Source organism: Galleria mellonella, unplaced genomic scaffold (assembly GCF_026898425.1).
Source record: "Galleria mellonella isolate WM207_F2 unplaced genomic scaffold, CSIRO_AGI_GalMel_v1 utg63, whole genome shotgun sequence".
NCBI classification, from domain to species: Eukaryota; Metazoa; Arthropoda; class Insecta; order Lepidoptera; family Pyralidae; genus Galleria; species Galleria mellonella.
The window spans coordinates 486,178-497,240 of NW_026442130.1; the positions used below are offsets into that span (position 1 = coordinate 486,178).

General features: G+C 34.8%; 4 protein-coding genes across 4 annotated transcripts; 2 read left to right on the plus strand and 2 right to left on the minus strand.

The window, feature by feature from the left end:
• Window positions 1-661: 661 nt before the first annotated feature.
• LOC113521637 (uncharacterized) lies at window positions 662-4,251 on the minus strand. Its single transcript, XM_026907232.3, has 5 exons — window positions 3,953-4,251; window positions 3,444-3,665; window positions 3,198-3,335; window positions 2,472-2,691; window positions 662-1,889 (listed from the first exon to the last, which is right to left on the minus strand). The coding sequence occupies exons 1-5, from the start codon at window positions 4,196-4,198 to the stop codon at window positions 1,366-1,368; spliced, it is 1,350 nt and encodes a 449-aa protein (XP_026763033.2). The 5' UTR covers window positions 4,199-4,251; the 3' UTR covers window positions 662-1,365.
• A 363-nt stretch (window positions 4,252-4,614) lies between these two features.
• Window positions 4,615-5,494, plus strand: LOC113521658 (proteasome subunit beta type-1). The gene has a single exon (XM_026907268.3). The coding sequence runs from the start codon at window positions 4,765-4,767 to the stop codon at window positions 5,461-5,463; it is 699 nt and encodes a 232-aa protein (XP_026763069.1). The 5' UTR covers window positions 4,615-4,764; the 3' UTR covers window positions 5,464-5,494.
• Window positions 5,495-5,555: 61 nt separating this feature from the next.
• LOC113521697 (trafficking protein particle complex subunit 11) lies at window positions 5,556-9,206 on the minus strand. The gene has a single exon (XM_026907325.3). It carries the CDS (start codon window positions 8,991-8,993, stop codon window positions 5,682-5,684), a length of 3,312 nt encoding a protein of 1,103 aa, XP_026763126.2. The 5' UTR covers window positions 8,994-9,206; the 3' UTR covers window positions 5,556-5,681.
• A 468-nt stretch (window positions 9,207-9,674) lies between these two features.
• On the plus strand, window positions 9,675-10,788 carry LOC113521750 (SAP30-binding protein). The gene has a single exon (XM_026907402.3). The coding sequence runs from the start codon at window positions 9,862-9,864 to the stop codon at window positions 10,726-10,728; it is 867 nt and encodes a 288-aa protein (XP_026763203.2). The 5' UTR covers window positions 9,675-9,861; the 3' UTR covers window positions 10,729-10,788.
• Window positions 10,789-11,063: the final 275 nt, after the last annotated feature.

Sequence of the window (11,063 nt, forward strand, 5' to 3'; positions counted from 1 at the left end):
CCACTAATAATTTTGTAAATACTGGCCTGTAACAATTTGTTCTATTTATTCATTCACTGAATAAACTGGTGTTTAACCAACTCGCTTGCGTATCACTACATCCTGATAAAAGGTACCGTAATATTTAAAACACTGTTCAACAACTTCCAAGTGATTAAATACTTCACTACTAAATACTACGATCAGTGTAATATTGTTTATTTGTAATTTTATGCGCCAAAAATTAGGTTATTACAATGAAATGTATAATTAAAATTTTAGGTACCAGACTTTTTTGTTTAAAAATTTTTGACGATAAGTACAAATTTAAATTAAAACAATTTATAATAAAAATATGAAATTTATTTTCAGATTAATATACTTAATCAATAGTTAAAACTGGGAAAATCATCACAGACTAGATTCATATATAATAGCGATCACCATTTATGTTAACATATTTTACAGCTTCATCAGAGGAAGATAAATCATTATTTTATACCTATACTTCATAAAAACAGAATAAATTCATTGGAAACTATTGTTGTTCAGTCTTGTAGAATTGTAGAGACTGAGAGGTGAGTATTTCTCTCTCCATTGCTAGTAATATACCATGTTAGGTTGACCTTCTTCAAATCCTGAAATCATGGTGGTTAACTTCTGGCGAGTTTGCTACGATGGATGATGTGCACTGACTTCATGCTTATTATTTCATTTTAAATTAGCGTCGCGCCATTGTACACCAATAGTATAAACAGCTCTACCATGCCACCATTTTTCATAAAAAAAAACCGTCACGAATGCATTCCACACAGCACAATCTGTTTCATTTCTTATATTTTTTATTAACCGCAACCGGCTTCTTTTTCCAGATTTTTACACATTATGTAAAACATGCTTAAAACGGTCCTGTTAAAAATATATAAAATGTTTCACTATATATAGATATTATATGTTTTTTAAATATATCAAATGATACTATAAAAGTGCCATCTTATTAACTGGTTTCATTAACATTATTATTGATGTCTTCGATCACCATAGTCAATAAATAAATGTTTGTAAAAATCAAACTCGTGGACTTTTGTGAGATATAGTGATAATTTACACCATGATAATATGAACATAGTCATATTGAAGCAGGGGGCAGATGGGCCTTGTCCACCCCAGAATTCTCAGGACTTGAGTGAATCTTTTAATTATGCGCAAAGAATGTCTGAGAGTACACAGTGCACCTGTGTTAAGAGATCAGGCCCCCCTTGGAAAATAATCTTGATTATGCCAATGATTATGAATGTTGCTTACAATAAAAACAAATTCTTAATTTACTTAGCTGCTGCTTCTCAGTGCCTTAATATTAAATTGTCTGAATTAATTGTATCATGATTAATTACAATAAGCATCTCCACTGCCATCCTTGGGACCAATTTTGAACTTTCCAGTGTTTTTATTATACTGTTTTGTACTTTCTAAGCATATCCTATTGGTTGTTTCATATGAGGCACTTGGCAATCGTCCAGTGCTGGCAGATCTATGTAGTTTAGACTTTCCAACAGTAGTGGATGATATTCTTGGAATGTTTTCACTATTAACATTTGATTGTTGACCAATTGCAGCGCCAGTACTGCCTAGAGCACGCGAAACCACGTCGAGGAACCTGTCCAGCGTGGCGCCACTGATTCTGTCAGCACTTTCAATTTGTTCTGCACGGGATTCATTGTTTCTTTGCGTCAGTAATGTTCTATTACGTTGTGTTACTCCAATACTCATTAAACCACAGAAACTTAAATTAAATGGAATGTTGAGAATATAATTAAAGAGTATCATTATGAGGAGCACCACCAGTAAAGAGTTAAAAGACAGAATTAGAATACCATAAACTATTTTGTCAAACGGGAACCACAGGCCATCTGAAAAGTAATATAAACATTTTACAATATTCAACAAACCAGAGGGAGACTTTGTACAGAAGTCATCTGCTTAGGTACCTCTGTCCCATTTATAATTTTGCCAGGCATAACATATATAGTCCAAGAATGGTAATGCATGGGAGGTATCATGGGCGAAACAGTATACTCTGTTTTGTACATGGTGCCATGCATGTCTATAGGCAACAGTTATTCTGATATTCTAAGTTGTATAAAAAAAATATAAATAAACAGAATAAAATATTTTTTCAACACTTCTTAATCCTTATAATTCTGTTATTAAAGCAATGACAAAATGGCATAGCTTGTATAATAGGTTATTTTAACTAAGTCATTTGTGAAATGTTTTTCAGTTTCACAAATATATTTTATTCTAATAGTATTCTAAAGTATTCTGCAATTTTAAAGTTATATTTCTAGGAAAAGAAAAAAAGTTGCCAGCCCGCCTGATGAAATCATCACCTATAGACAATAAACAAACAATACATACAACATTTTAATGCACAACACTTAAATATTTTAAATAAAATAAATCCTAGTCCTAATATCTCTTAAGGGTCTTACCAGTAATTCCGGTAACCATAGTCTTTACTGTGTCACTGAGAGCAATCATTGGTTCTGATATTATAGAAGTGAACATCCTTAATGCTATTTTTAAAGGATTCATGTATTTCATGAAAAGAACGATATCTGGCGGTGGAATTTCACAGTCACTCTTCCAGAACTGCCATTTGCAGCTTTGTAGAGCCGATAAAAATTGCTTCACTTCTTGTTGTTCTGCTTCCTGCAACAGTTTTTTTTTAATAAATTAATATCCCATTATTACAATTTCATGTGTTTGTAATTATTAATTTGTAAATTTAATAATTTATATTTATGGGGAGTGACATATGCCTAACAGTGGCATGTTAATGACTTGATACAGTTGGTAGGTAGAGTTGTGTATGTATGTATATATATATATATATATATATATATATATATATATATATATATATATATATATATATATATTATATTCACCAAATCCAAGTGAAAAAAAGATAGTACTGGCTTTGCCCAATACTATTTTTTTCTTACTTTTTTCTAGAGTAGTCGAGTGGCTCCCAGAGGTGCCAAGGTGTAAGAGAAACATCATAAGGGACCAGTGAACATCACTGTATGGATCTCTAATAACCCTTTGACAAGAAGCATGTCAATAAAGGGTCACCAAGCACTAGATATTAGAAGGTTACAAACCTGTATTAATTATCACAACAACTTATGTAATTTTATGAAATTAGTTTATACCTTGTATGATACAAACACCTCATATAGGTACAGGGCAACAAATATTAATATTAGCACATGCCTGTGAGACATGTGGTTCCATAGCCATAAGAATGTGATTGACACTCCTAACAACCCCAGAGTCCATGTGATACATGTCTGAAACAAAAAATTATTTACTATAATACTATTTATCTCAATAAAATAGTAAAATGTAATAACTTGATTTATTAAAATTATAAAATATTAATATTATATTGTTATTACCCTGTACTCTACAAGATAATATTGAATGTAATCACTCCATGCCATTTTTATTTTGTCTAATATAGTGGATTTGTATACTGCCTCTTCTATGTATCCCATGGAGCGTCGCAGACTTGTCTCCGTAATAGCTGAGTCTGATTTCAGAAGATTCTCCAAAATGGCCCATCTCTCTGCATCAAATTTCATTTGTAAAACAATATCAATACTGCCATCTTCATTTTCCTGGAAGTAAATTATAATACTAATAATATTATTAATGAATTACTTGGAAGACAAATATGTTTGAAGGGCTATTGAGGTAGATGCCCCATGCTTTTCAGACATTATCAAGATATAGGGTTGATAATAATAAATAGAAACTATCTATATTACCGTCGCTAAAGGTAGCCACTGACCATAAGTCCCATTGTTAAGACTGAACTGACTTTTTTTGTGGTAAACGATACATACCATGGAAAGTTATATATTAAAATAAAAATACAATAGTTCTTATATCTCGCTAACTTTACCTTACTCTGGCCACTTTTCAGCATTATTGCGAGCATTCTTCTAAAAAATATATCACTAATTCCAAGAACATTTTCTTTACGGATATTCTTTCTTGGTTCATATCTTAAATCAGGAGGAACATTATCATTCACGACAGGTATTGTATAAGTATCATCATCCCAAGGATCTGGACCTGTCTGCTTTTCACTACTAATATAATAAACAGAAAAACTTAATAAAAACAATAGAAATTTGAATTTTCTCATTTTTGTTTCTTAAAATAGAAGTGAGGTGAGATCACAGATTAGAGAAAATAGAATGCATAGATTAAGAATAGTAAGGTCGATTCTGAATAGGTCAGGATTTCGCTATGATAATAAATTTAAATTAGAATTTCAATTGGACAAATATAAACTACATTTATAATAATTTTCACTTATTAGTTTATTAAATTTAGTTCATATGATCCTTAAAATAATTATTTCACCATGATAGCAAGAGCATTTCAGCTTGTAAGAAAGACAAAATATTTAAAGAACAGCTTTATCTCTATTCTACACACGGCAATTCAATGGTTATGCCTTGGACAAGTGTATGAAGGCACTCAGCGAAGATTAAATATAATACTAGCGCTTTTAAATCATTTGGTAACATGGTAACATTTCACGTTATAATGTCACATTTTGGCTTGTCAAATGGCATGACTTTTGTCAAATTAATTTAAAAGGTATTCTAAATTGTGCATGTCATTCGTGAGTTATTCTCAATACATTTCTTATTCACAATAAAGTGTCGATTATAACAAACATATTTTAACTCTGTTGTAACTAAAATGTTGAGCGTTAGTGAAAATTTCCCAGAGTATGCCGTACCAGGTGCAAAACAGGTTCGTTTTGAGCCATACGCTGACAATGGAGGAAGCATAGTAGCGATCGCCGGCGACGATTACGCCGTCATCGGAGCCGATACTCGTCTCAGCACAGGCTTCTCCATCTACACAAGAGAACAAAAGAAGTTGTTCAAGTTGTCAGAAGGCACAGTACTAGGAGCGACCGGATGCTGGTGTGACACTCTTACCCTCACCCGTCTGCTTCAAGCCCGCATGCAAATGTACGAACATGAACATAACAAATCAATGTCAACTCCTGCAGTCGCACAAATGCTCTCAACCATGTTGTATTATAAACGTTTTTTCCCATATTACGTGTCTAATATACTGGCAGGATTGGATGCGGAGGGTAAGGGATGCGTTTACAGTTACGACCCTATTGGCCACTGTGAGCGCTCCAACTACCGGGCTGGAGGCTCTGCCGGTGCTCAGCTGCAGCCACTGCTGGATAATCAGATAGGTCTGAAGAATATGCAGAATGTTACAGTGGCCCCAATACCTAGAGAGAAGGCACTAGCCTTGCTGAAGGATGTATTCATCAGTGCTGCTGAACGTGACATTTATACTGGCGACAGCATTTACATATTGATTATCACAGCAAATGGCATTCAAGAAGAGAAGTTTGAGCTTCGTAAAGATTAGTGTAATCCATTACTAATAAATTTCTTATTATCACATGGGTATCTTTTATTTCACTAGCTATATTTATACTTGGTAAATGAGTAATTACAAAGTTATTAACAAATAACTGATTTATTTAATTTAAGAATTACAAGGTAACCATAATACAACTTATACACTTTGTTCAGAATTATTTACAGTTTGCAATGTAATAAAACAGAAGCAACACAATACCATTATTATTTATTGTACTTAGGCATAACAAATATATTCTGTGGAAAGATTTTGTCAAACATCTCTTTGACTACTTCTTGTATTGAGCTGTCCCCTATCACGGTGGCTTTTAATCTTGGGGGAGTGGTGTTTCCTACCACCAGGGGGTGAATGTTGTAACACAACTCCAGTTTATCCTTAGGAGGTATTGTCACTGACAGTTTCTTATAACCAGAGAACATGTATGCATCAGTTCCCTCCACAGTAAGACTTAGTCTAATTGGAGTATTGGATTGGCCAAACAAAGTGCACTTGAGAGATACTGAAGTTTGCAGTTCTACTACTTCTGGGTAATTGACTTTGATTGCTATTGGGCAGACATCAATGGGCACCCCTGATAGGGCTGTGCTACTCATGACACAATGGCCATCAGTGTTACTTCTCCGTTTCCAAGTAATATTATATAGGCCCACTCTTGTTGGATTATCTTTTGGTTTGTACTTTGCTTGTATGCACATTGCATCTGAAGCTACATTTTTTTCAGCCACTACTAAATTGTTAATGCAAGATGTTTCTTTGTCATCATCAAGGTGTTTAAAACAATCCACTAATTCTAATTCTGTATTCAATATTAGTAAATCCCAAGGACTTAAAATTTTTATTTGTGGTGTCACAATAAAGGGATCCTCTACAAAACATTTGGTAATTGGTTTGAAATTCATAGCAACAAAATTAGTGCTGACCTCAAAGGGCTTTATAACTGTTATTTTTGTAGTGAAATCCTTCACACATTCTAATTTTGATATTTCAGGGAGGTCTATATAATATGAAACTTTCATTTGGACTGTTGTGGTCACAGTTCTATTTGTTTTTAAATAAAAAGTGCATGCATGAGTAGATAAGTGGCCAAGATTTCCTACTACTATTTTAATTGGTTGTGCTTGTGGTTGCCCTTCTTTTAAACTCAGTTCCGTCACTGACTCTGGATTTGGATTGTCAGGTGAGCTCAACAAAGAAAGTGCGATCTTGACATCATATAAGGGACTAGTTTCATTATTTGTGATTGTAAAGGTTGTTGGAAACCATTCACCTTGAAGAGCTGGACATGCATTAGATATAGCTATGGACAATTTGCATTCTCTCGATGTTATAGTTGTTACTGGTAAAGGTACAATACAGTCAAATTCATAATCTGTCTTGGGACTTAAAATAAAATGTAACAACTCTGGATGGATTGCAGAGTCTGATTTGTTTTCTCCTATTTTAAAATTCATTATTATTTTTCTTTTTTTATCAGAATCAAGGACAAAAGAAACATTTTTAATATGCAAATCTGAATTGTTGTCCTTTGGGTTTGGTTTGAACTGGCACAAGAACCTCTTCACCTTTTTTCCTACTAAAGAAATTAAATTATTTCCATCTTCTGTTATTGGAATTTCAATTGTCTCAGTAGGACTTGAAACTGTAATATATGCTTGTACTGATTCCAGGACTGTCTCATAAATTAATCTAACATAGATCTCTACTTCAACTAACTGATCCATTCTATATTTTTGCTGTCTGAATTTTGGCTTTACTTCCAGAAAGCTGGAAATATTGGACATGTCAACAGCAATAGTGAAAGGCTCTTTCTCAATAGCCACTTGCCAAGCCTCTAGCGCTCTGCTATGTGAAGAGACTGGCAGATCTGGTTCTGGGGCAGGAATATTCAAATTAAGAACTGATATTATATTTCTGTATATTCTGTCCTTGTCTTTATTTGGCACCTGTATGTAGTTTGATAAGGCTTCCACTGAGAGCTGTATATAGTCTTGTATTTTTGCTGATAAATATGCACATTGCAGAGCTCTGTTAAGTACATGTGATGCTAGGAACCACCATTTCTCTTTCCGGTAATCCCAAAGCATATGTGTCAGTAATGTGAGAGCCTTGCCATAATCAGCAGAGTAGAAATATTCATTAGCCATCTCAACCACGAGTTGTTTTCTCATTCGAGGGGAGTGGAAAGTTTTAAATTGTGAAATTGCACAGCCTAGAAAACCGATAATCATTAAAGAGTGATTAAACATTCTCTCATTATACTGCAGTGCCAGAACAGCAGCCTGTTCCTTTTGAGGGTCATGAGGGTCAGCACTGAGCCGACCAGGCCGCCACGGCCGCTGTCCATAGAATTCAACAATTCCCTCTAATGGATCTGGAGATGGGGGATATTGTAATGCTTCACTGCAAACTGATCTCATTGCTTGTCTTCTTTTTACTGTAAACTGAGCTGCATGTTGGTAGTAAAACCCAGGATGCTGAGACTGTATGGCTGGAAGCCCAGCTCTGATTGCTTCATCGAATAACTCACCAAAGGCACTATATTGTCGTGCTATCCATGCATAATGTTCAAATAGCAACTCTGTTGATCCAACTCTACTCCTGTACCTTTCAATATGTGACTTAAGTTGCGCTATTGCATCCCTTGGCAAATTTAAAGCAAATAATAATTTGCATAGTTTATAGTTAATATATCCAGCAACAGTTCTCACCTCATGCATGTTGGTGTCAACAATCCTGGTCTCTAGTAAATTTGTATATGCATGCATGTAGTGCTTGTGGGCAGTACTCAGGTCTTGTTTCAACTCATTCAGGTAACCCAACTTAAACTGGTGTCGCACAAACAGGTACTGGTGAGTAGTTTTATTCAAGTGGTCTCTATGTTGTTTTATATTTTTGGTTTCATGATGATAATAATTCTGAGCGATATCATAAAAAGCATTCTCTAAACGTATTATGTAACCCATCAGATGATCACTATGAGGAAGGACAAATAGTGATTTTGATTGTATTTCACAGGCAGCACACAAAGCTTGAGCTCTCTCCGCTCCAAGCATGTACTCAGATGGTGGTGGGGACTGACCATTTTGTAGTACGACAACGGCGACGCGCGTCGCGTGCCCCTCGACTGCCGCCCGAATTGACTGAACCTTAGACGCACATTCGATTATTTTTTCATTCCACTGAGGATCGTTCCATTCCATATCGTAAAATATGACGATTACGGCGGGAATTAGAGCCACGCGCTTCTGAATCCAGTTCTTCTTTAGAATGCCTTTAGGTATGTACCATTCGTATGAGTTTCTTTTAGGCTTTACTACTGGGAATTCAAAGGTATTATTGAGTAGTTTGAAACGAACTGATGCGCGGTCAGGCCGCCTGTTATTAGAGAACGCATCCCATATTTCCTTATGTACGGCATTGTTAACAGCGTCTAGTCCAGAAAGGCCGATCAGTGCCAATGGCTTCAAGATAATTTCGGGTGGAAATTCTGTGTAATCACTGGGCTGTGTCGCCATAGCTGGCACTATAGAGTATAGCGTACGGCAATAATATAATTGTAAGGTTCCCTTTTAGCTCTTCATGTCACAGCACAAATTATAAAATTTAAATAGAACACAGATCAATTTTTACTATTATTGTCAATTCCAATTTCAACACCCCCATAATACAGGATTCAACAAAATTTACTCATACATATAATTTCTTTCTCTTAATAAGTCACAATCAAATTTGACACTGACAGTAATATAGAATGACCAGTCCACAAATTCACAAACCAAGGCCAAGATCGTGATAATTTGGAGAAATTAAATTCTTAGAGAAAAGATAAATAGGGTTGGAGAAATTTGTGTAACTTTTTGGAAATTTAGGCTAATATTTTAGTACTATAGATATATAAGGTACATAATTATAATAAAATATATGATAGAAGATTTTTTTATTAGATGATAATGATGACCCCGTCTGCGCTATCGAAAAAATAAATCAATTGGTCTATTGTAATGAATAAATTAAGAATTAATCGCAATGGTTTCCAGGGGAAACTGCGTGGAGGTCGGCCTGACATTGTAAGTAATGGGGCCGTTAATCCCTTATACTACAAATCCTTTCTCTCCTATGATTGATTACAATTTAATAATGAAATAAAAATCAAAATTGCATCTGGCAACTCTGCTCGAATCTGTGTCGACATTAGACAGAGACAGTCCTTTTAATCTGTGTCCGTTATTCATCTATAATAGTAACAGAAGTATATTTCATTAAATGTACATAGAATTAAATATATTTTCTTTTTTAAACAAGTTACAACTAAAAGTGAAAACTAACAAGCAGGCTGTATTTAGATCTGTGAATTTGAAATTTGCACAATAAATTCCGAAAACCATGACTTCAGAAGCGCTAGCGTCGCTCACAGCAACTTATACGGATTCAGAAGGTGAGGAAGATATAATAGAAGATGAGCAAACACCAGAGAAAGAGGAGCCTAAAGTTGTACACTCTGCACCTGCCAGTCCAAAAAAACCCGACGAAAACAATAAATCAGCATCAGCTCCAGTATCGCCGAAAAGGAGGTTAGTATCATATGTGGATGACACTATTGTGTCGGATGAAGAGCCCATGTCCCCTGCAGCCGACAATCAGGACGACATGCGCCGCCTGTCCATGGAAACAGACACAGACGAAGCTGTGCCCCGATCTGATCCAGATGATTCACAAGATGGCCTGACTATACCGCCTGAACCTCCAGGGAAGTGCCCTAAGGAATTACAAGACACAATAGCAAAGTACTATAGTAGAATGTTGAATGAAGGCTTAGATATGAATAGAATTATACAGGACAAGAAAAACTTTAGAAATCCTAGTATTTATGAGAAACTGATACAATACTGTGATATAAATGAATTAGATACAAATTATCCACCTGAAATTTACGATCCTTTAAAATGGGGAAAAGAATCATATTATGATGAATTGGCTCGAGTTCAGAAGGTTGAAATGGACCGACGGGAAAAAGAAAAAAAGGAAAAGTTAGCGAAGATTGATTTTATAACAGGAGTTGCAAAGAAACCTGAAAGTGATGATGAGAAAAAGAGGAAATCAAAGTGGGACCAGGCAGCTCCCAATGTGGGCACCAAACCAAACATAAAGCAGCCAGGGCTTGTACAGCAGCCTCTCACTAGCAATGTAACAGGAACCAAGGGTACCATTATTTCAGCATTTGGTTCACTGCCAAAGAAACCAAAAATATGACCTGAATAAAATTAAATTAAACAACTTATTAAATAATATTAAAGTATATTTAAGACTGGACTGTTTTTTAAATGATAATAAAAATTTTCCTTAATTATATAACAAAATAAACTACTAAAAAGTAAGGTTTTTATCTGTCTACATACTTATTTATATATAAAATTAATATGGGCGAGAGAGAAAGGGCGTAAGAAAGCTTCCTAAATAATCGCTATTGTAAAAACTGGTATTATATACAAGCTAAATATATTTCCAATTCATAGGTGGGTTACAGAGCAAGTAATCACTATGTTATAAGGAGAATTAAATGAATTTTTCTTTAGCAAATCGTGTCA

Excerpts from the sequence above, each read along its gene's own strand:
- LOC113521750 (XM_026907402.3), top strand. The coding sequence starts at position 9,862 with ATGACTTCAGAAGCGCTAGCGTCGCTCACAGCAACTTATACGGATTCA.
- LOC113521637 (XM_026907232.3), bottom strand. The coding sequence starts at position 4,198 with ATGAGAAAATTCAAATTTCTATTGTTTTTATTAAGTTTTTCTGTTTAT. Across the intron at positions 3,666-3,952 it reads TGAAAAGTGGCCAGAGTAAG|GAAAATGAAGATGGCAGTAT; the intron begins GTAAAGTTAGCG and ends ATTTACTTCCAG. Across the intron at positions 1,890-2,471 it reads TATGGTTACCGGAATTACTG|ATGGCCTGTGGTTCCCGTTT; the intron begins GTAAGACCCTTA and ends ATTACTTTTCAG.
- LOC113521658 (XM_026907268.3), top strand. The coding sequence starts at position 4,765 with ATGTTGAGCGTTAGTGAAAATTTCCCAGAGTATGCCGTACCAGGTGCA.
- LOC113521697 (XM_026907325.3), bottom strand. The coding sequence starts at position 8,993 with ATGGCGACACAGCCCAGTGATTACACAGAATTTCCACCCGAAATTATC.